This window comes from Lynx rufus, unplaced genomic scaffold, assembly GCF_022079265.1.
Source record: "Lynx rufus isolate CCGP_SWC_20201006 ecotype Redwood Valley unplaced genomic scaffold, mLynRuf1.p SCAF_17, whole genome shotgun sequence".
NCBI classification, from domain to species: Eukaryota; Metazoa; Chordata; class Mammalia; order Carnivora; family Felidae; genus Lynx; species Lynx rufus.
In genome coordinates, this window is record NW_025814831.1 from 27,730,574 (window position 1) to 27,754,267 (window position 23,694).

At 39.4% G+C, this 23,694-nt stretch overlaps 1 protein-coding gene across 1 annotated transcript in view; it reads right to left on the bottom strand.

Annotated features, from left to right (window-relative positions):
• TTLL5 (tubulin tyrosine ligase like 5) overlaps positions 1 to 23,694 on the bottom strand; it is a 240,415-nt gene that overhangs the window by 109,311 nt on the left and 107,410 nt on the right. Inside the window, exons 23-29 of the mRNA XM_047080320.1 lie at positions 21,605 to 21,725; positions 18,794 to 18,940; positions 17,349 to 17,452; positions 14,128 to 14,255; positions 11,510 to 11,593; positions 10,523 to 10,924; positions 1,162 to 1,349 (exon numbers count right to left, since the gene is read on the bottom strand). Coding sequence (XP_046936276.1) covers positions 1,162 to 1,349; positions 10,523 to 10,924; positions 11,510 to 11,593; positions 14,128 to 14,255; positions 17,349 to 17,452; positions 18,794 to 18,940; positions 21,605 to 21,725 — 1,174 coding nt within the window. The remainder of the gene's footprint in view (positions 1 to 1,161; positions 1,350 to 10,522; positions 10,925 to 11,509; positions 11,594 to 14,127; positions 14,256 to 17,348; positions 17,453 to 18,793; positions 18,941 to 21,604; positions 21,726 to 23,694) is intronic.

The following is a 23,694-nucleotide window of genomic DNA, read 5'->3' on the forward strand; positions in this document are numbered from 1 at the left end:
TAACACTAAAATCTAACTCGCCAGCCCGTCAAGTCTCCGCACTGCCCCTGTAGGATCCTGTGTTCCTATTTCAAATCAGGCCTCCTCATCTGATCCCTTCAAACTAGTAGGGATTTTTACAAGAAAATTCAGTACAGCCTCACACACTGGGATGAGGCTGAAGTAAAGCTAAACCTGACCTTTAATTTTGGTTCTCAATTTTATACAGAGAAACAGGGCGCCACCAGGGAGCAGTGTGTTGCCTACTTTTAACATGTGGTGGAAGTAATTTTCAGCTTCACTTTGTTCCAGACTTGATTATCATTACAGAGTTGCCACTAATTAAGACTCGGATGCAACAGAGAGATAGCAAAACATTACCGTGGAGTTAAATCATGATAATTTCTTTGGAGGACTTTGATACCGTTTTGCATTAAGGAAAGGGGGAAGATACGGCTTCCACTTCTGGTTAAATACCATGGGAATGATCAGCGAGGAGGGCAAAAACAATCCCAAAGTTCCTGTGAAAGTTTCATCTAACTTTATTGTGTTATAAGCTTATTATCATACATATAGCTTAAGGTCAAAATTCTGGTATCTACTTCCATCTATTCGGCTTTCTGAATGATCTTGATTATATCACTTCTTCCAGCCTCAGTTTCCCCCATCTGTAAAATGGGGCGAATGATATGTGTTGGCTAAAGGTGTGCTGGAATACTTTATTAACCAGTGCCCAGAACACGTCCTGAGATCATGAGATGAAAGGTGGTACAGTTGGAAAAAAAAAAAAAAAAAAGAAAGAAAAAAAGTAAAAGGTAATGTTACGGCATTCTGGTAAAAAGATTTACAAGACTAGAACTCACTGGAAAATCATACCAAAGAAAGAAGTTATTTTTAAAGATCCTTTAAATGTGTATTTGACAGCTGAACGTTCAAGTCTGTTTATCCATGAAATGAGGACATCAGAGCTAGCAGCAGACTTAACTGTGGAATACCTGTAACAGAAGCTTATTTTCTTTACAGATGAAGAGAACACTTTCACTCTTCAGCTCACACCAACGCATCCTCCTTCAACAGGCATCAGCATATGGGAGACGAGCAAAGACAGGGAAGGACAGAGCGCCCTGTTGTTGATACAATCCTCGGAACCAAAGAGCTCTCCGGTCCCCCAACTGTCCGTACCTGCTGGGTGAGGAGACTGATGTGGGTGGATGGGGAATACTGCCTGGCCGCCTGCTTCTCAGCCAGCCGCTGGAGCTCGGCCGTAACCATACTTGGGTTGTACCGTTTGCTGGATGGAGAATCATCTTCTCCCTCTTTTTGTGTTTTAGCCACTCCCAAATGCAGCTTGTTTGGATGGCATGACCCTGCTAAAAAAAAAAAAAAAAAAAAAAAAAAAGAGAGAGAGAGAGAAAAGTTTTTATCCACTTCGGACAAAAGCCCTGAAAAACTTAGGGTGATGACAAATAAATGTCAGCCAACAGATACTTGACTGAATCCCAAGGATCTTGACAACTTAAAGAGCAATAAACTATCTTTGAATGCTCACACGAATAAAACTAAGTCCTTACCATGCGCAAGAAACTCTTCTTACCGCCAAGTTGTTACAAGCATTTATTAACTATGTTTTTGTTTATTATGAAAGCTTCACACACACAAGATTTCATCACGGGCAGTGGGGAACAACCACTCCTAGAATTTACTAATCATAATGAATAAAAAAATGTAGTTTTAAAACTCATTATTTCTTGTTATGTGACTCTTCTGGTCGGTTGTCTGTAACAGCTACTGCCAAATTAGCCACAGTCCTTCTTACCAAGCTCAAAAGGGAAAACAGAAAAAAGCAAAACAGTGTATTTAGACATAAAAACAGCAATACTCGGGGCGCCTGGGTGGCGCAGTCGGTTAAGCGTCCGACTTCAGCCAGGTCACGATCTCGCGGTCCGGGAGTTCGAGCCCCGCGTCGGGCTCTGGGCTGATGGCTCAGAGCCTGGAGCCTGTTTCCGATTCTGTGTCTCCCTCTCTCTCTGCCCCTCCCCCGTTCATGCTCTGTCTCTCTCTGTCCCAAAAATAAATAAACGTTGAAAAAAAAAATTAAAAAAAAAAAAAAAACAGCAATACTCTTAGAATTTCAAGTGACTCATTTTCCTTTCAGATTTAAATGCTCTTTTTCCAACTGTAATATCACAGAGTTCTATTATCTGGGGGCACTGAAATTCTGGTAAAAAGAAATTATTTAACATAAAATCAAGGTTCATATTTTCTCTATGATGGAAGTCACACATCTCACCGGAAAAAATTTTAAACCCAGGAAAGTAGAAACACTATAATGTGTTTCCTTTCTGTCCTTATATAACTGGGATCACTTGGTATACACAATCTGCTTTACAAAATCTGTAACTTTTCCATGTTGACTTTATTGTGAGATATAGAAAATATTATTTATAACAGATGTGTTGTTATAAAGAATACTATAATGAATGCTGTGAACTTACTATCCAACTCAAAACCACATTACCAATTAATGTGCAACAAGCCTGGGCTCCCTTGAGACATCCCTTACCTCCCTCCCCTTACCATTCATTCCCTTCCTTTTTAGAAGTATCTCTAATTATGTATTTGTGGGGTTTGTGTATGCATACTTAAATAAAATACTAGATAATTTTGCTTGGTTTTGTGCTCTACGAAAGTGGTATCTTGCTATCATAGTTTCCTAGGATTTGCTCTTGTCATTCAATACCATACTTTCAAGATTCATCTTTGCAAGGTATAGCTAACATTCCTGAACTTATCTGCTGCTTGGCAATCCATTTTGCAAACACACCACAACTTCTTTTTCTATTTCCCATCAATGGGTATTTTGGTTATTTCAAGCTTATTGCTATTATTTGCTACTTGCTATTATCAATGCAGCGATGATCACTCTTGAAAACATTTCCTGGTGCACATGTGGAAGAACCTCTTTTATGCATATGCCTAAGAATGGGATTGTTGAATCACAGAGTATGTACATTTCCAAACTTATGTGATCATGCCAAAGTGGCATTTTTTACATTCCCACAAACAAAATATGAGAGTTCCTATTGATCCACATCCCCTCCGACACTTAGTATTATGAAATATCTTAATTCTTCCCGCTTCCAAGGGGGTGAAAAATCTCTCACTGTAGTCTCCACTTACATTCACTGATTGATAATGATGCCAAGCATGTGTTACCTCTTTTCTGATCCCACTGATCATTTTTCCATTTGGGTTCTCTATTTCTTATTAATTTATGGGAGTTTTGTTTATGTTTTCACTTGTTTCGTATCATACGATCTTAAAGATGGTCTCCTTTATTTTGTCCTAGAAGTTTTAAGTTTTGCATCTGAAATTGATTTTACACATAGTATGACTCAGTGACCTAATTTCATTTTTTTCCTGTATTATTAACCAATTATCCCAGCACCACATATTGAGAAACTCCTCCCTTTCCCCTATGTACAAGGCCATCTTGGTCATGTATCAAAGTTCCATCTATCTGTGTGACTGTCGCTAACTTCCTACTCTGTTCCGTTAGTCCATCTGCCTATACCTTTGCCAATACTACACTGTTTTAATTATCAGACCTTTATATAAGTCATAATAAGGTGTTCCTCCACCTTATTTTTCTTCCTTCATAGGTTCTCTCTATTCTTGCTGTTGAGAATGGGCTTGTCAAGTATACCAACACACCTGTTGAGGTTTGGGTTGGAATTGTATTGAATCTAGGAACCAATCTGATGAGAATGGAAACATTTATGATACTGACTCTTTCCATCCATGCACATAGTCTATTTAATCTATTTTATTTAGGTTTTCTCTAATGTCTCACAAAAAGCCTTACGAAATTTCCTTTCTTTCCGAAATGTATCCCTAAATGTATTGTTGTCTTGGTGGTGACAATTACACAACAATGTGAATGTATTTAATGCCACTGAAACGTATACTTAAAAATAGTCAAAAGGGAGGGCGCCTGGGTGGCTCAGTCAGTTAAGTGTCTGTCTTTGGCTCAGGTCATGATCTCATGGTTCATGAGTTCAAGCCCCATTTTGGGCTCTGTGCTGACAGCTCAGAGCCTGGAGCCTATTTCGGATTCTGTGTCTCCCTCTCTCTCTGCCCCTCCCCTGCTCGTACTCTCTCTCTCTCTCTCTCTCTCTCTCGGTCTCAAAAATAAATAAACATTTAAAAAATATAAAAAAATAGTTAAAATGGTAAATTATATATACATTTAACCACAATACAAAAAGATTTGCTTTTTTAAAAAATTTTCCTTTAGAGAGTGGGAGAAGGGAAAGGGAGAGAGGGAGAGATGGGGAGAGAGGGAGAGGGAAAGGGAGAGAGAGAGGGAGAGAATGAATGAGAATCTTAAGCAGGCTCCACACTCAGTGCAAAACCCCAACGCAGAGGTCGATCCCACAACCCTGGGATCGTGACCTGGGCTGAAATCAAGAGTCAGAGTCTCAACTGACTGAGCCACCCAGGCACCCCTCAAAAACATGCTTTCTAGCTCTTTGTTGCTAATATATAGATAAAGCTATTGATTTTTAATATTGGTCTTATAGCCATCATACTGCTAAAATAATTATTTCTAAAATGTATCTGTTGATTATTTTCCACTTCCTATGTAGACATAGACTAGTTTGCAAATAAACAAACTTTATTTCCTCCTTTTGATCCTTATGCTTTTAATTTCTTTTCCTTATCTTACTATGCTGGTTCTGGTAAACCATTAAATAGAAGCAATGTTGGTGGGCATCCTTTTATGGCTCTTAACATTAAAAAGAATTCTTTCAACATTTCCCCATTTACGCTTATACTTTTTTTTTTTTTTTTTTTTTTTTTTTTTTTTTTTTACGAGTGCACACATGAGCAGAGCAGAGGGAGAAAGAGAATCCCAAGCAGGCTCCATGCTCAGCGCAAAGCCCGATGTGGGGCTTGATCCCACAACCCTGGGATCATGATCCTAGCTGAAACTAAGAGTCAGATGCTCAACCGACTGAGCCACCCATGCACCCCTACACTGATACCTCTTGTAGAGTTTTGGCAGATAGCCTTTTTCAGCTCAAGAGAGTTTTCTTCTCTTCCTAGTATGCTGAGAGTTTTATCACAAATGAGTGGAGAATTTTATCAAATTCTTTTTCTGCATCTACTAAGATGAATATGGTTCTCCTCCTTTAATTTGTTGATGCAAATGTCATTTATAGATTTTCTACTGCGGTTCTTAGATTTTCCTGTTGTTCCTTGGCTAAGCTTGTTTATGGTGTCCTGTCTCTTTCGTATGTTGCTGGATTTGGCTAGCTTACATTTTGATTAGAATTTTTGCATGTATGTTCATAAATGAAGCTTGTCTACAATTTCCCCCCCATCCCCAACTGGTTTTTGTTATTAAGGTTAAACTAGACATACAGAATGAACTGAGGATGACTGTTTCTTTTCTCATTCTCGAGAAGAGCTGAAGACTGGAATTATCTGCCCCTTGAAAGATTATTAGAACTTACTTATGAAATTACCTGGGCCTCAAATTTTCTTTGTGAGAATTTTTTTAACTATTGTTTCAATTATCTTGATACTTGGCTGTTGAGGCTTTCTTCATTTTTTAGTCAATTTTACATAAGTTACATCTTTGTGTTTGTCCATTTTGTATGTTTTCAATTTTATTGGAATAAAACAGTATTGTTTTTGTCACCAATGCAATATATGTACATTCTGTCGTTTTTCCATTCCTTATATTATTTACCCATGTCTTCTCTCTTTTCTTTATCAATCTCACCAGAAGTCTGTCCATCTTCTTAAGGTTTCAAAGGACTTTTGGCTTCGATATTCTCTACTGTGCTTTATTTCTGAATTCTGTGATTTTTGCCCTTATCTTTATTATTTTTTATTTAGATTTATGATGTTGTCTTTATAATGTCTAAAATTAAATATTTAGCACATTAATTTTCAGCCTTTCTTCTTTTCAAACATAAGTTTTAAGGCAGTAAATTTCCCTCTAAATACTGCCTTTCGTTGCCCTCCAAAAATATGGACACACAATTTTCTGATTACCATTCAGTTCTAATACTTTTACATTTACCTCCACTATGATTTCTTCTTCGACACTTTTAATTTTTTTTTTTAAGTTTTTATGTTAACTCCAGTTAACTAAACCCCAGTTCAGGTATACAATATATTGATTCAACACTTCCATGCAATACCTGGTGTTTGACTCTTAAATTTGAGGATTTGTTATATGTTGTGTCTTTTTGTTGTCACCATTCAATTTAACGGCAATGTAGACAGAGAATGTGGCTCTGTGATACCAACTCTGTGAATTTTGTCTCATTTTATAATGTAGGACATGACTGGCTTTATGAATATATTATATGTTCTTTAGAAGGTGTTTTCTCTAATTATTGGGTACACAGTCCTATGTATGATCAATTGATAAAGTGTATCAACTTGTTTAAATGCTTTTCAAAATCAAATGCTGATTTAAAAAAATCTGTTTAGTCTATTAGTAACTGATAGAAGCACAGAAATCTCCCACTGAGACAAGGGGATTTGTAGATTCCTCATGTATCAATCTTTTTAATATATTTAGATGTTATTTTATTAAGGGCATTTAGAACTGTTTTGCCTTTCAGCTGAACTAAATAAACCTTTGCCTTCTGTCTTATGTAACTACTCTCTGTATCTATAAGAAAATTGTATATCTTTTTTAAAAATGTTTATTTTGAAGGGCGCCTTGGTGGCTCAGTCGGTTAAACGACTAACTTCAGCGCAGGTCATGACTCGCATTTTGTGAGCTCGAGCCCCACGTTAGTCTCTGTGCTGACAGCTCGGAGCCTGGAGCCTGCTTCCGATTCTGTGTCTCCCTCTCTCTCTGCCCCTCCCCTGCTTGTGCTCTGTCTCTCTCAAAAATAAACATTTAAAAAATAAAATAATATAAAATAAAATGTTTCTTTTGGGAGAGAGGCAGAAAGAGGGGAGAGGGAGATTCCCAAGCAGGCTCCGTGCTGTCAGTGCAGAGCCCGTCATGGGGCTCAAACTCACAAACCATGAGATCATGATCTGAGCCGAAATCAAGAGTCAGATGCTTAACCGACTGAGACACCCAGGTGCCCCAAGAAAATTTTTATCTTAAAGTCTATTTTAGCATATATAATATAGCTACACCACGTTTCTTCTGGTTGGTATTTACATGGCATTTTGTTCTTCATCCTTTTACTTTCAACCATTCCTTGTTCTTCTTATCTTTAAGTGTATCTTTCTGGTAAACAGAATATAGTTGGATTTTTAGAAAATTCAATATGACACTCTTCTAACAAGTCCAACCCATTTATATTTATTTGATTCTTGACATATTGGGACTTGGTTTACCATCTTTTAAGTTTCATTTCTCTTGCTTTTTCTAAGCTGCTTGCTCAATCCATTTTTCTTCTTCCCATAGGTTTAGAATTTCCATAGTTTTACTCTTTTAGTGGTGACCTTTGAAATTTCATACTGTATATTTATCTTTAAAAAGACTAAAGTTAAATAATATCTTAATCTCATTCCCAAACTATTCAATAACCACAGAAAAATTTAACTCGAATCACTTCCAGGCTGTTATTGTCATTTACTATATTGTTGTCTACTACTACTTTAAGCCATTCAGAATGTTCTCTGACCACTGTGGAAATAAGCTAAAAGCCAATCACAAGAAGTAGAGAATGCCAACTATCTGAAAATTAAACAATATACTTATAAACAATCCATGAGTCAAAGTATAAATCACAACAGAAATTGAAAAATATTTTTGAACTGACTAGCTCCTTCTGTTCCCTATCCCTCTCTGGGAAAAGTGTAAAAAGTGTTAAAAAAAAAAAAAAAAGGTTTGTTTTTTTTTTTTAAGTTTTGATAATACAGAGTATTGGAGACACTAGTTTTGCTGAATTTCTCTCAAATGGGAGAAAACAGTTCAAACCAGACATTATTATTACTATTATTATTGATCTTAGAAGATTAAATCACAAGAATAACCACTCAGAATTAGCACAGACACACATACGTGCATGTATTCATAATTATGACTTAGTAAAGTAGACATTTAATCTCTGATTCAAGCTGCATATTACAATTTCCATTTCATTTGAAATCAGATACTAATTAAGAAATATGAGTTGACTACTTGCAAAACATAGCTTAGCTGTAACTCATATTAACATGGATATTACTAAAGTGTTTAAAAACTTGACCAATAGCAAGGTATTTCCCAAACTAATCTACAGATTCAACACAATCCTACCCAAATCCCATCTGCTTATTTTTGCAGAAATTGACAAGCTGATCCTAAAGTTCGTATGAAAATGCAAGGGATCCAGAATAGTCTAAACAATATGGAAGAAAGCAACAAAGTTGGAAGAATCACTCTTGTTGATTTCAAAACTGACTACAATGCTACATAAACAAGGCAATCTGGTACTGGCATAAGACAGACATATAGAGCAGTGTAATAGAACTGAGACACCAGAAAGAAACCCTTACATTTACGATTAAATGACTTTTGACAAGGATGTCAAGGCAATTCAAAGGGAAATAACACTCTGTTTCAACAAACGGTGCTGGGACAACTGAATATACATACGCAAAAGAATACAGTTAGACCCTTATGCTGCATCATACACAAAAATTAAAGAAGACCTAAATGAAAAAAGACCTAAATGAAAGAGTCTAAACTATAAAATTCTTAGAAAAAAAACATACATATAAAACTTTGTGACCTTAGTTTAGGCAATAGTTTTTCAGATATGATACCAAAACATAAGCACAAAAGAAAAATAGGTGTATTAGACTTCATCAAAATTAAAAACTTTTGTGCTTCAAAACAATGAAAGGATGACCAACAGAATGGGAGAAAATATTTCAAAACCATGTATCTGACAAAGGACTTGTATCCAGAATATATAAAGAACATAACAATAAAAAACAAATGCCCCAATTCAAAAATGGGCAAAGAATTTGAATAGTTAGTTATCCAAAGAATACTGATGGCCCATAGGCCCATGAAAAGATGTTCATCATCATCACATCATTAGTCATTAGGGAAATGCAAATGATAACCACAAATAGGAGACACTACTTACTTCAAACCAACTAGAATAGTGGGTCAAAAAAGACAGACAATAGTTTTAGTGATAGCAAGGAGGGGGAGAAATTGGAACTTTCCTGCACTGTTGGCAGCAAGATAGTGTAGTCACTTTGAAAAGTTTGGTAGTTCCTCAATAAAAGGAAGCATAAAGTCACTGTATGACCCAGTGATTCCACTATACACCCAAGAGAAATGAAAACATGGGTTCACACAAAAACTTGTACACAAACGTTCACAGCAGCAATATTCATAATAGCCCATAAGGGAAAACAACCCAGACGTCCATCAACTGATAAATAAATGAACAAGGTAAGGTATATCCGCCCGATGGAATACTCTTCAGCCTACATTTCTACAAAGCAACTTAGTATTGATACATGCTACAACGTGAATGAACCCTGAAAACATTGTAAGTGAAATAAGCCATTCACAAAACACCACTAACTGTACGATTCCACTTCTATAAAATGCCCAGAATAGGCAAATCCATAGAGACAGAAAGTAGTTCAGTGGTTGCCAGGGCTGGGGGGAGGAGGAAACGGGCAGAGACTGCAAATAGGTAGGGGATCTCTTTGGGGATAATGAAAATGTTCTAAAACAAGACAGTGGTGTTGGTTGCACAACTATGTAAATATACTAAAAACCACTGAGTTGCACACTTTCAAGTGGTGAATTTTATAGTATATGAATTATATATCAATGAAACTATTATTAAAAATGGGGGGAAAACTTGACTGGTAATATGAGTCCACCTACTTCATTTAGAGTTAGATACCTTATTTTAAGAATTCTTTGGTTATTTTATTCCGGTCACACTTGACTTTAAATACACTGAAAAGGGGTGCCTGGGTGGCTCAGTTGGTTAAGCATCCGACTTTGACTTAGGTCATGATCTGGCAGTTCATGAGTTTGAGCCCCGCGTCGGGCTCTGTGCTGACAGCTCAGAGCCTGGAGCCTGCTTCAAATTCTGTCTCCCCCTCTCTCTGCCCCTCCTATGCTCATGCTCTGTCTCTCTCTGTCTCTCGATAATCAATAAACGTTAAAAAAAATTTTAATACACTGAAAAATAACTATCTGAATCAGAAAGAATGCATATAGCATGCTTGCAGGTCTTTGATGATCTGGGATGGAAAATCTCCTGACTAGACTATAAGCTTCTGCGATATAGAACAGTCTTATCCATCTCTGTATCCCCAGCACCTCAAAGAAGCCCTGTTTCATTTTGTAACTGAATGAACACTACTGGACCAAATGCAAGACTTCCTCAGTCTCATCAGAACAATGTGTGTGTCCCTTTGCCTTTCAAAAGAAAGGCAAAGGGAAGAGAATGCGTTGTTTTTGTTTTTGTTGTTTTTCCTTATTGGGGCTGGGGAGGAGCTAACATTGCACGCTGCCTTTCATTTTCTCACTCACCTGCCTTTGCTGAAGAGGGACGAGACAGTTTCTGGCTATAGATGTGTGCAGCACTTTGGAAAGAGGAAAAGGGGCCAATGGTGTAACTGCCTGATCGACAGCGGGGCAGGCCAGCCGGGCTTGGTACGTTCTGTGTCCCAGGATGCACGAAGGGAGAAGCAATGTCAGGGACTGTGCTCAGTACAATTGTTGGCTGGTGAGACATGCTGGGGATAGCTGGAGGAATCTGACATAAAGAAGAATGATGGCCAGGCCCCGGTGAGAGGTCAGAGGTTGTAACAATAGATGACAAGTGGGTATTGGGAATTTTCTGCAGAAGAGTAGCAGCAGGACCAGAGAAAGAAGCAGAGGAAGAATTGGTATAGACTAATTTAGCCTCTTGTTCTGCTGAAGTGGTAAATCCTATTAAAACAAAAAGAAAACAAAACAAAAGAAAACAGATCATTTTAGGAAAAACTGACATAACCTCTATACAACATAAAGTAAGCATTTTTAAACATCAAAATAATCTTAGTGTGAAACAGAAATCATGAAAGATAGAGACTTTAATGAGTGTTCATCATGAACTTAGTGAATTTTGCCTACCGAGACAACCTGGCAACAGAAACAGTTTATTTTTAGTCCTTTCGAAAAGCTGGAGTCGAGACCGCCTCCATCAACCAGAGCAGGCATTTTGCACATGCTAGGGCATTAGGACAAAGTTTCTGGTAGTGACAGCTAACTCCTCTCCCTCTGCCTTTCACCCTTCAGGGGCGGGGGGGGGGGAGTGCTCCGAATTTCTAAACATTAAGAAAATGAAAAGTTCTTCAGAAGGAAAACAGGTTATCAATAAATACGAGGACATTCTAATGGAAGACAACGCACAAAAGAACTTCTGTGGGGTAATGCCTCATGCTTTAGCCTCATTAGCTATCTGACGACTCTTTTTCTCCTCTTTTAGGGATTGATCAGAGAGCGGCAAATCTATGTAGGTTTGAAGTGACTCACGAGATAATTTATCAGAGTGAATTTCTGTTGCCTGCTGCTGTTTGGGTTGCTTTATTTTCACTTCTTCCATTGTCTCATGGTGATCTGAAACAGAAAATAAATCCTGATCAAATGCTTTCTATATAACTGTGTTTCCGAAATATAACACAACTAAATAATCAATCCCAGGGAAAACTGCACATGTTGCCACACTTTCCCAAAGCCGGCCACATCCATAGTCCTGCTGAGGGGGCAACCAACCAAAAGATTCCCAACCATCCCCAACCCCAAGCTCCAGCTAACCAAACCAGGGAAAGATACTTAAACCCAGGGCAGCCATCCATGGATGGTAACAAGCTAGGACATGCCTTCCGGGGGGGGGGGGGGGGGGGAGGCGGAGGGGGCCGGGAAGGTATGAGCAGTCAGATGCCTCTGCCAGGAATTCAAACTAGGGAAACTAAAAAACCAAGCTGGCTGGCGGTACGCACTGGAGCAAAGAAGTCATCATACATACAGAGCAGGGCAACTACCAAGAGACAGAAAGAACAGCCCCCGTATCTGTGGGCATGATACCTGGAAACTACAATAGCTCTGTATCTTAAAGAAAACTCCTTGGTTTTACTTGAGCAAGCTGAGTGAGCTCACTTGAGATAGGGTGATCAGTATGTTCAATGACAAAATCACTCTAATAAAATAAATCTCCACTCTAATAAACCTTTTTTTTTTTTTTTCTACCACAGAATTTTGAAACAGGACAGCTGGGGCTAACCATATACTTGGGGAAATATTCCAAAATCTTTCTCAAGGGCTAATTCATATAAAAGCTTAAGAGAGCCCATTTTGGAGATCATCTTTCAGAATGAAAGAATAAGGACAAATGAATTATTTGCTGCCTATCACCACCAGCAGCGGTAACACTGTCACACGTGTGTTTGCTCATGTTTGTAATCAGTCTGGATACTATCAGATGTCATCATGTTGTTTCCTTGATGGAGGCCTTCCTACTGCCTCTCTCATTATTCTTGATAGGGACAGATCTTATGTAGAGACAGTCCTTAACACATGAACCCCAGAATTTCCAGGGGCCCATTTGTACAAACAGACACCGTTGAGAACATGCTGTTAGGGCTTCCCCACTACTGTCAGGGGAGAAGTTACAACTGAATGCCAGTGTAGGCCCTCAGCTCCCCAGGTTAACACACTTTTCTCTACCCCAACTCATTACAAGGACTCCTCGGCCTCTTCAGGCTCCCTTTCTCAATATTGTTATAGGAGGAGCTTTTCAAAGCGTCCACCAGCCTTCTTCCTACATGTACTCACCCAACTCCATCCACTAGACAATAAACCTTATGAAGTCAACGTACCATGGCAGTCTGATCACTGGACAGACACCTAGCAACTATCACAATGTCTGACACACAGCAGGTGGTCGGGAAAAATGTGTAGAAGGAATGAAGAACAGATGAATAAACTAGCTTTAGAACTTAGATAAGCTAGGAAAGCTCAAAGAAGAGGGCTGGGCTGGGGACTTCTAGAAATATCATTCCATTATACAGTGAGCTCAATATAAATAGGCTTTTGCAGACTAGCCTCTGAACCAAAATAGTTTTTAAAACATTAACACTGTTTCTTTGGGAACACTCACTCTACATTAGAAATGACCGATTATCCCGGCTATTTCCACCGTAGACTGTGGTGGTCCTAACAGCAGGGAACGAGTCTCTGTCTTTTAATCTAGTGCTTAGCACTGACAGGAATTGGTATAGATTTCCTTCGTCTTACATTTCCATCTAGATTTTAAATGGATCTTACTTTAAGGTGCAGAGCTTTATTTATAACAGAACATCATTGCTATTTTTTTTTCTTTATCACATGACACGAGCTAGATAGTTCGGTCCACATTAATTCCAAAATCCCCAATCATGGAATTCCCTAGCAGTGAGCTCTTTTAGAAATGGATGGGAACATTCTGGGTTATCACAGTGACTGAAGAAAGCTAATAGCGTTTAGGATATGGGATTAAGGTTATTAGACATCCCACCAGGTACAGAACAGTCGCACATGACAAAAAATCCTTCTATCTCAAATGCCATTGCTGATGAGCTAGAGGAAGCAAAAAGTGTAACAAGAGTGGGAAATAACCATTAGGAAAGACAGAAGAGCACAGATTAAGAGCACAAGCTTTCAGCTGGGCAGACGAAAGTTCAAATTCTTGTCCCACTGCACCGTAAAAGGTACCTTTAAGCAAGTTACTCAGTCTCTTTCAGCTTCTGTTTTCTCATTTGTCAAGAAGTTGAAAAATAGCACCCACTCCATATGGTTTTTTGAAAATAAAAGATCACATCCAACAGATTATAGTAATATGAGCGCTCACTAAATGTTAGCAATTATAAGTTTCTCTTGAAAAGCTCTCTGCTGTTAATTTTCATGAAAACAAAAAAAAAAAAATCAGACCAGGTCCCTCTTCCGCTTTGAGGACAAAAATGCAATGCCTCCTCACCCCCCATTCCCACACTGCAAAATTTCACCATCTTGGAGTCTGTCAGGGTTTAGGCAGCACATTATTCTTGGCTCTCCTTTGCAGATCTCATTTTTTCACTCGTTCTTCTTATTTTTCATTAATTAACCATCATACTTACCACCCTTTGCCCTGCTATCAGAATAACTGTTGCTGTTTTTAGAACTTTTTGAGTGAGTCCCCAGGAAGACACTTGCAGACTTGTTTTTTTGGGTATAAAAAGTCAACACCTCCTCCAGTTCAGCCTCACTGAAATGAGGAGAGAAAGTATGGTCAGAACAGGAAGCTCTTCTGGAAAATCTTTCCACCAGATTTTATTATGGAAATGGAGTCAGCTGGAGAAGGGGAAAATAAAAAGTATGAGCAGAAAACTCCCTATTAATAGATGGTTAAATAGGAATACAAACAAAGCAATCTAAAAAATTTAAAGCATGATAAGGCTTTATTCATTCCAAAGTGAATTTTCTAGACGCGCCGTCCAATATGGTAGCCACTAGGCATATAGGACTATTTAAATTTAAATGAATTAAAAGTAAGTACATTTAAAAATTCTTCTCAGACCAGCTGCATTTCACATACTCAGTAGCTACAACACAGAAGGTTCTACTGGCAGCCATGTTCTCTATCAGAGGTCAACAAACTACACACTACAAACAACAGGGGGGGGTCAAACCCGAGGAGCAACCTGTTTTTGTACGGTTCCTCACTAAAAATGGTTTTTATATTTTTAAAGAAGACTGCTATAATGACCACATATATCCCACAAAGTCTGAAATATTATCTGGTCCTTCACGGTTTGCCCACCCCACTTCCAGATAACTGAAGTGTATTCGCTAAAGGAGTCGCTTGTCATTTGAATTATCTATGTCAGAAATAAGACCTACCAGCATAACCATGGAAGAGCTCCCTAACCATCTAGTCCATGAAGGAAACTGAAGTACATGGTTCTAGGTCACTTCAAATATTGAAATTACCTGTCCTTTATGAACATCCACAAAATGGAAAGTATAAGGAATTTGATGAGGGCCCACGGGATTCTCCCAGTAAACATATTAGATACGGATTTTTGGGGCGCCTGGGTGGCGCAGTCGGTTAAGCGTCCGACTTCAGCCAGGTCACGATCTCGCAGTCCGTGAGTTCGAGCCCCGCGTCGGGCTCTGGGCTGATGGCTCAGAGCCTGGAGCCTGTTTCCGATTCTGTGTCTCCCTCTCTCTCTGCCCCTCCCCCGTTCATGCTCTGTCTCTCTCTGTCCCAAAAATAAATAAACGTTGAAAAAAAAATTAAAAAAAAAAAAGATACGGATTTTTAACACCTGTGGCAGCTTCTCAATGGCCCTTTGTATTTTTTTTCCTGGAGCCTGGCTATGTTCCAGATAAGTGGTCTTTAAATAGGCAAACTATTCCAGCATTATCACAAGGAACCTATATCCCATCTTCAGAATACATTGTAATGACCTAGGAAACCTAGGAACCCATTTCTACGAATCTCAGAGTAAACCCCAAGGTCTCAAAGTGGAGAAAGTGAAGGGCCACAAGGCAAGTACCTCAGTAACTATGACAGATCTACCGCTGAGGTTACAAATGGGGCGAATGCCTCTGTATGTCCACGTGCTTTCTTTGGCCCTTCACAGAAAGGGGAACGGGAAGGGGAGGGGAAAGGGGCAGGTTAAGGCTGATCAAAACACAAACTGCTTGATATCGCCTCTCTTACCCTTTGCCCACTTCATAATTTATGTTTCCTTGCCTGACTCCTGCAGGTATCTGGATTTACCAACCTTGACAAAGGTATCCATGTACCACCCCAAACGTAATAAAAAACTGATGATTGAACATATTTCCAACAATCGACATTTAATGTGCGATGACAGTAATAAATATGTTCCAGCATATTTTACCTCTAACTCTGTATCACTAGTTTTAGTATATATAATTCATTTCCAGCAAACAGTTAGGCCTGGTAGGGGGATACATGTCTCTTTTCAAAAAAGGTGGCTTTTCTTTTCTTTTTTTATATTGTAGGGATCTTGAAGCTCCCCAAGAGGAACTAAACATTAATCTTTTAACTTTTTTTAAAAATTTTTTTTGAATGTTTTATTTTTATTTTTTTTTAAGAGAGAGAGACAGACAGAGCATGAGCGGGGGAGGGGCAAAGAGAGAGGGAGACACAGAATCGGAAGCAGGCTCCAGGCTCTGACCTGTCAGCACAGAGCCTGATGCGGGGCTCGAACTCACGAGCCGTGAGATCATGACCCGAGCTGAAGTCGGACACTCAACCGACTGAGCCACCCAGGCGCCCCTAATTTTTTAACTTTAAATGTAGAGCCGTTTTCTGAACATAACCTCATTTTTGTTCTTTCCTGTTTCTATCATGCTGATGTGAGAAACCGTTTCTTGCTTTGTTTCTATAACTTTATTATCAATCACGTAACTCAAGACTCAAGAATGTCAACAAAATAACATGACAGTTTTGAACTCCTACAAAATGATAGATTTGTTTGCTGTGTGTTTAAGCACAAGATAGTGAGGCTATACTTAGGTCTGTACAAGGTATTAAACACAGATCAGATTGTGCTGGTGACTGATAAACCACCACCTGATTTAGCTTTATAAACCAACAAAGAATGGACTTTCTCCTGCTTTTCACTCCACAGTGACTTTGATGGCTGAAGACGAACAGGGTCACACAGATGTTTTAGCCTTTATTTGAGTGGTTTTGTATGACTTTCTGTTTTGGAAAAAGGTCCCCCAGTAGGAGTCTCACAAAATTTTAAATGAAATGTTTTGTCACCTTTTCCTTTGGAAACATATTGTAAATGGACAAAATGGCCTGACTGATTTGTATCACGATAGAGCTGAATGCTGAGATTTTCAATCCTCAAAGCCAAATCTACGCATGGAGGACTGGTTCTATTTTGTATAAATTAGGTGTAACCCTCACGGTATTGAGAAACTGCCAATTCCTCAACCCACTCAACATAGGCAAAATTTGGTCATCACCATGGCATCAGTAGGTCAGGGATAAATTCAGATTCAGTCGACACTGGAAGCCTCTGACTTCAACTTTCCAAAGGGCTCTCTCAGCACTTCAAGTGGTGTGTACTTTGAAGGCTGTCTAGAAATACAGCCCAGATACCTAGCAGCAGTGTTTTGATAACTGAAACCATGAGGACAACAACATGATTGGCTGAGATATGGAGAGGCCAAGCCTATGAAATGCTTTCTTTCATCCTGAGGGGGATTTTACTCACATTCCTACGTTAGAAACAAGGAAATATTGAGAACTGAATGGGGCAGTATGGAAGATAGAAGAAGATAGTTTTTCTTAAGAAAGAGTATCTTCTACCTTGCTTGTCTGATGAACTCCTGAAAGTTTTCTGTATTCACCCCATCTTCCTCCTCTTCCTCAAGTTTCTTCTTTGATTTCTTTTCAGCCATCTGTTCTGTTTCCTACCCAGTCCCCAACCCACAAAGGAAAACAGTAAGATAAAACTGGCTCCTGATAAATGCACACTTCATCATCTGCTTTCATTACCATTGGGTTAATTTGTCTTTACAGTAAAGACATAATCCCTCCAGGTACTTTTGCCACCTATAAATTTGATATATTACTCTCTGCCACTGTTTCATAAAACATTTTGGAATTTCCAAATAAAGGTTGCAGAGTAAATGTAAATCCTTATCATCTTTTTGCTTTCTGCCCACAAAGCCCCTTCAGGGAAGAACTTTTCATAGCAGCTTAGTAACATCTGTGCTCGCACTTGTAGCTTCACTGGTATGACCACAGAGATGCTGCATTTTGTTACAGTTAGGGAAAGGAAAGATCGGTCTTGGAACCTACTCCTATACCAGCATCCAAACTGAGTAAATTCTTCACTTATATAAGACATAACAAAATTCTCAACAGATCTGGAGTAAATTGCAGCCATAGGATTTTTTTATATTGCTATTCTACTAACCATTCCACACATCTATACTAGCATCACTTAAATTTCCAGGCCTCCATTTTCCCTTTTGCAAAATGACCATACATTTTTCTCCCAAATACTGATATTTCCAAAGCATTCTAAGACCCTTGGATATCAGATGCTTTGTAAAATATTCTAACTGAATAGTATATTTCCTGGTCTTGGTTGTAAAATGATATCACTGTCTACAATGTTCTCAAGAGCAAAGTATAACTCTCTCAGGAAAGAAGATTACGTCATTCTATTAAATCCACAGTTCATTTGCTCTCAAACCGTCTATTTACCACTATCTACAGGCATAATGACAATGCAAATTCACATAGCCTGTGATTCATCTCAGATACACAACCCTCAAAGGGAATTTGCCTTTTTTTAAAAAATGTTTATTTATTTATTTTTGAGGGAGAGAGAGAGAGAGAGAGAGAGAGCGCGCAAACAGGGGAGGGCAGAGAGGGAGACGGAGAATCTGTCTGACCACGCTGTCAACACAGAGCCTGATGAAGGGCTCAAACTCATGAACCGTGAGACCATGAGTAAGCCAAAACCAGGAGTTGGGCACTTAATCGACTAAGCCAACCAGGCGCCCTGGGAATTTGCCTTTTGATAAGCGTTAACTATGGCCACTGGGCTTTCAGAAGTAATGAGCAGCTTTTCAGATCAGCTGGGTTAAGGAGCAAGGTCTAGCTCCCTGTAACAGTTACACACAAGGGATGACGATGATAGAAAAGAGAAGGACCTCTCCACCCAGCTGGACAGTGGCTTCTAGCCTTTGCTAACAGTGCGTGGCAATCTAACACACACAAGTAACAGATGAACCACCTACCTTGTTGTACACAAGAATAAAGTCACCCAGTTGGTGGGCCAAGATTCTTCTGCGTTCCAGAAGTGCCAATCGTCGACTGGGTAATACCATCCTCATTGAGTGCTGGAGGTTACTTGATGCTCGTTTAAGGAAGCGAACCACTAGCTCCTATTAAGAGTCATGAGGGAAAGAAGGCAGGGATGGTGGGAAGCAACAGAAGATAAGGTATGAAGGATTTGCCCAACAGAGATACGAGAAGAGGTATACTATACATTTCAACAAAAAAGACCCAGAGCAAAAACATTAGGTACAGTAAGGATACAGAAAGACAAAGGAAAAGAAATGATTCTCTCCCCTCAAAAAGCTGGCAATCAGAAAGGCAAAAAAAACATGTATACAAATTACGTATTAAAGAAGTAACCGCAAAAGTATCACAACCCACATGCAAATAGTACTATTATAATTCAAAGTGTAGATACCACTTCTAACAGGGCGATCAGAGAAAACTTAAGCTTATGGGAAAGTAGCTTTCACGGACAGCGGAAATTAAAACCATGGGAGCAGATGAAATCATCAAAGGTGAGACGGAAGAGAAAGAACAGAAATATTCATAGGAAAGAGGAGGAAGAATCAGAAACGAAAGCAAAAAAACCCATGGTAGAAACACCAGACATTTACAAACAAACAAACAAACAAACAAAACAAAACAACAAGGAGAAAATAGTGTCATGGAGGTCAAGAGGGTTAAAAGCCCCATGTCAAAAGCTTCCAAGAGGCTGCAGCTGAAAAGGACCAAGGCCAAGACAAGGCCCAGGATCTGGCCATTGTGAGATGATTTCAAGACAATGCTTCCAGTAGAGGAAAGGGAATAGAAGGAAGAGGCTAAGAAGTGCATGGGTAATGAAGAACAGAAACCACTAATTTCAAAAGTTTAGTGCTCAAGAAAAAGAAAGAACAGCTACTCTATGCTTGAGAGGTGATGGCTTCTTTTTTCCTTCCCCACGACGAAGGGGGCTGGCTGGGGGGTAGTGCACAGTGGAAAGTCACTAAAGGGGACAAAGGGCACATCTCACTTGGCATGGGGCAAGGGATTTTGAAATCTGAACAGATACCAATCAGATCATTCACAATATCACAAATGCTTCAAAGGGACATTTTGTGAGACCAGGGGCCTTAAAGATCATTGTTCCTTCCCTCTCCACCACCCCCCACAACATGAAAAAATTGCCTTAAGATGATAGATTTGGGGACCTTCTATTAATGCACCTCCTGTGAGCTGTGATAAAGAATCTCTAACCCTCACCTGGAGCAGAGCAATTCTACCCCTACCTTCCTCATCAACAAGCCCACCGCCACAATCATCAGGGAATGGGTTAGGGTTTGCTCTCTAGATATACTTTCACACAGGAACGCACAGAACTGGTATTAGGTTTTGCAGTGATGATCCTAAGCATTCTTGTAACAAATCCCATTGAAATCCTGTGTGAATTCCAAGCCAGCACTTACAGCGGTTACTCTCTTCTGAGCTATTTTTTTATCCCTTGCATTTGATTTCCGTTCATTGTCCTTTGGTGCTCATTTCCTCCAGCATAAAGGATAACCAGAGGGTTGGATCGTACGGTTCTACTCTGCTATCTCTACTATAGGGTGGTTTAAGCTGTTATATTAAAATATTATTTTTTCACAGTGGAGCAGACAAACTGACTCTCAAAAAGGCAGGTTCAATTTTCCACTTGGAAAGGGGAGAGCTAACATTTTCCACTGACAGTCGAAGGATTATTCACAATGCACAAGGTTTTATCTCTGGGTTGTATTGGCTACTTTACTTTCACAAGTTGTTTTCTGGGATATCCATCATGTTTTCATAATAAGCCTGGCATATCACATGCCTCTTGTATGTGGAGAACTGAACATTATGGTAGGGTCACCACCGAGATGGACAAAGGATGCAGACTTCTCAGCCTTAAAAGTCGCTCTCTTTGCAGTGACAGATCCCTGTGGTTAAAAGGCAAAGAAGGGCTACGGCTTCTTCTATAAGCGTTGGTCTTACCAAAGAGCATGACGTTCCTGATCCTTCCAATTCAAAAAGAAAACCAAACCTTGCTAGAATATTAAATTCTAGGCATGTTCAAATGACTGACACACAGCAAAAATTATGACACAGTTTGTTTCCAGTCATCTCAGAATTTTATAAAATTTTAACTAGTAGAGAGATAAAGTTAACATGGAGGATGGTACATTCTTAGAGGGCCTATGACAAAGCATTGATTTTCAGAGTGAACGTGACCCCTTAGGACACAAAACAAATACCTTGTGATGCACAGAAACAACAGAAAACCAAATAACGTACAACTGTAACATCAGGGCTCAAGTTCCAGTCTCACCACACACAAGCTGTGGGACCACAGGCAAATTACCTCCCTGCTCCAGGCCTTTGTTTCTGCATCTACAAAATGGGGATGACAGTGCCTACATCAAAGAGTTCAGACAACGTGAAGTTGCTTGAGAAAGGGCTCTAGGTTGTTATTCTTTTGGGGGGCTTTGCACAGGGCCTGACATGTAATGAGCAATCAGTTTCCATTTTCAGAATGAAATAAACTGATGCCCTCAACACACAGTGTGATGAACATGGCCCCAGATCAAGGAGCCAGTTCACATTAAAGTAAGAGAAATCCATCAACTATAGTGAAGAACAATTCTTTCACCGGAAGAATATAATGCTCTTCACCCTTGGGGGGAAAAATGGAAGAAGAAGAAGAAGAAGAAGAAGAAGAAGAAGAGGAAAGAAAAGAAACAGGGCAAGTAAAAAGGTTCCAACAAGAAGAGCCTCACCATCTGTTCATCCTCTTTGGCAGCCCAACTGGCACTGAACGTCTGACCTCCACTGTCTTTCATCAGGCGAATCTGAACATGCTGGAGATAGGCAGAGAACGCTCTTCGGGCCTGCACTTTGCTATAGAAATCCAAAACAACATACCGTTACGAGACAGAATGGTAAGCCTACCAAATGTGTACCTGCCTCATTCAAAGTGGGCTCTGAGGATCCTCCTATTAGGAAGGCTAAAAAAAATGAAGCCCATCATGCAGTCATTGACTAAAGATTCCTTCTACACAGTGCATGAGGTGTTTTTTTTTCCTATTAACAGAATCAAAGATGGAGAATCCTATTTATTTTCTCATTATTAACAGAGGGGAAAAAATCAAACAGGAATAGGAAATCAGGTTTCCTATTCTTACACCTTATCTCTGAACTTTTTAACAACTTTCCTGGGGGAGATGGGCAGGCAAAGTATTGAATCTTCACAAGAACCTTTGCATTCAGGTGGAAAGGTTTTCCTGCCTTGGAGGCCCAAAGTATATACTTATCAGTTGGTGCAAAAGTATGCTTTTGCTATGGCAACTAATATTTCTGGTGTGCAAAAGCCTCCGAAGCAGGAAATCGATAAATCCTACAAAGGAACTTTTGAGACCAAATCTTAAAGTCCTGCTTTTCTCAACTACAAGACAGGAATGGCTGGAGCCCAGAACAAATGAGTGAGGTCCAAAAGAGTTTGGCGTAGATGAACTGAGAGGCTGGGACGAGCCCAGATGTTCAGTGGGAAAACAAAATCTTTACATGTAGTAAAAAAAAAAAAAAGCACCTCAGCGACATCACTGGAGAACTCAGCTGATTTCTGCTTGGTGGTCTAGGCTGGAAACAAGGAAATCTGTTGAAGCTACGGTTTAGAAGACAGAAAGGCCAGAGACACACTGATGATTTTCACTTCAGCTGCTAATTGTAGCGGATCTGTTTTCCTTCAGGAGAGATTTTGGTTACTTCAGCTGATCGGCCTTCTGACACTCCAGCCAGAATTACATCAGCGAAGATTAGGGCCCAACACAAACTTTGTTTACAATCCTCACACATGCAATCACTGAATGCTTTCTATTCACTGTTCCTCCAAAGTTAGGATGAAGGACTTGACCAGAGTAAACTGGACATCCTGACAGGGTCTAGGTCTAACCTCTGCGTATGTGCTGGAGGGACCGAAGAGGAGGGGAGTCAGGTTGGAAGCAGATTTGCTCTTGAGAGTTTAATATAGAAGATCTTCAAAGCATAAAATACAAGTAAGGCTACATGTTTCTAACTAATGGGGATAGTTTATGGGAGCACAGTACGATCTGAAAAAACAAATTTCTATTTTCAAATGTTTCTCAACAAGGACACTTATATTCTTGTTCACCTGGAGACCACTTTCCCCCTCAACCATTTACCTCCACAACAAACTATTTGCAAGACAAAACAAATGACAAAAATTCTTAATTTTCATCCACAAATTCACTTGCTACCTAATGAGGTAGAAATGGCATGTTTCACATATCTCCCAAGTAGCAGAATACCTCATTTTATTAATCATTCCTCTAACGCTGAAACGTGAAGGTCTGTTGGATAAGGGAGATGTCACTTCGAAGTTGAGACTTCAATCATTATTTTGTTGTAAGTCATTGCCACAAATCAAATGAACAAGTATGGAGGTTTCCATTTCTATAAACCTTATTGAAGGGACCCCCTGGGTTGTTAATTCTGAGACTGCCCCCAAGATACTTGGACACACTGGTTGGCTAGGCATTTTCAACATACCAAAAAAGACGAAAGAATGAAAACTAGAAATGATTTATACCAGTGAAACTTGGTTTTAAAACCATAAAAGCTTATATGGATCCTCAGTATAAAAAATACGCAACTAAAGGCTGGGGCCTGGAGTCTCGAATCCTTGCCACGACCTCCCTGAGACCCCTCAGTAGCCGCTGAGGTGCCCCACAGAATCATGGGTAGCTACAGGGAACAGAGTCTGAAAACCACTCATTTGCATTAACACACCAGGCAACTACAACAGTTTACTCAGTGAAAGTCAGATCCATAAGATTTATGAAGAAATCAT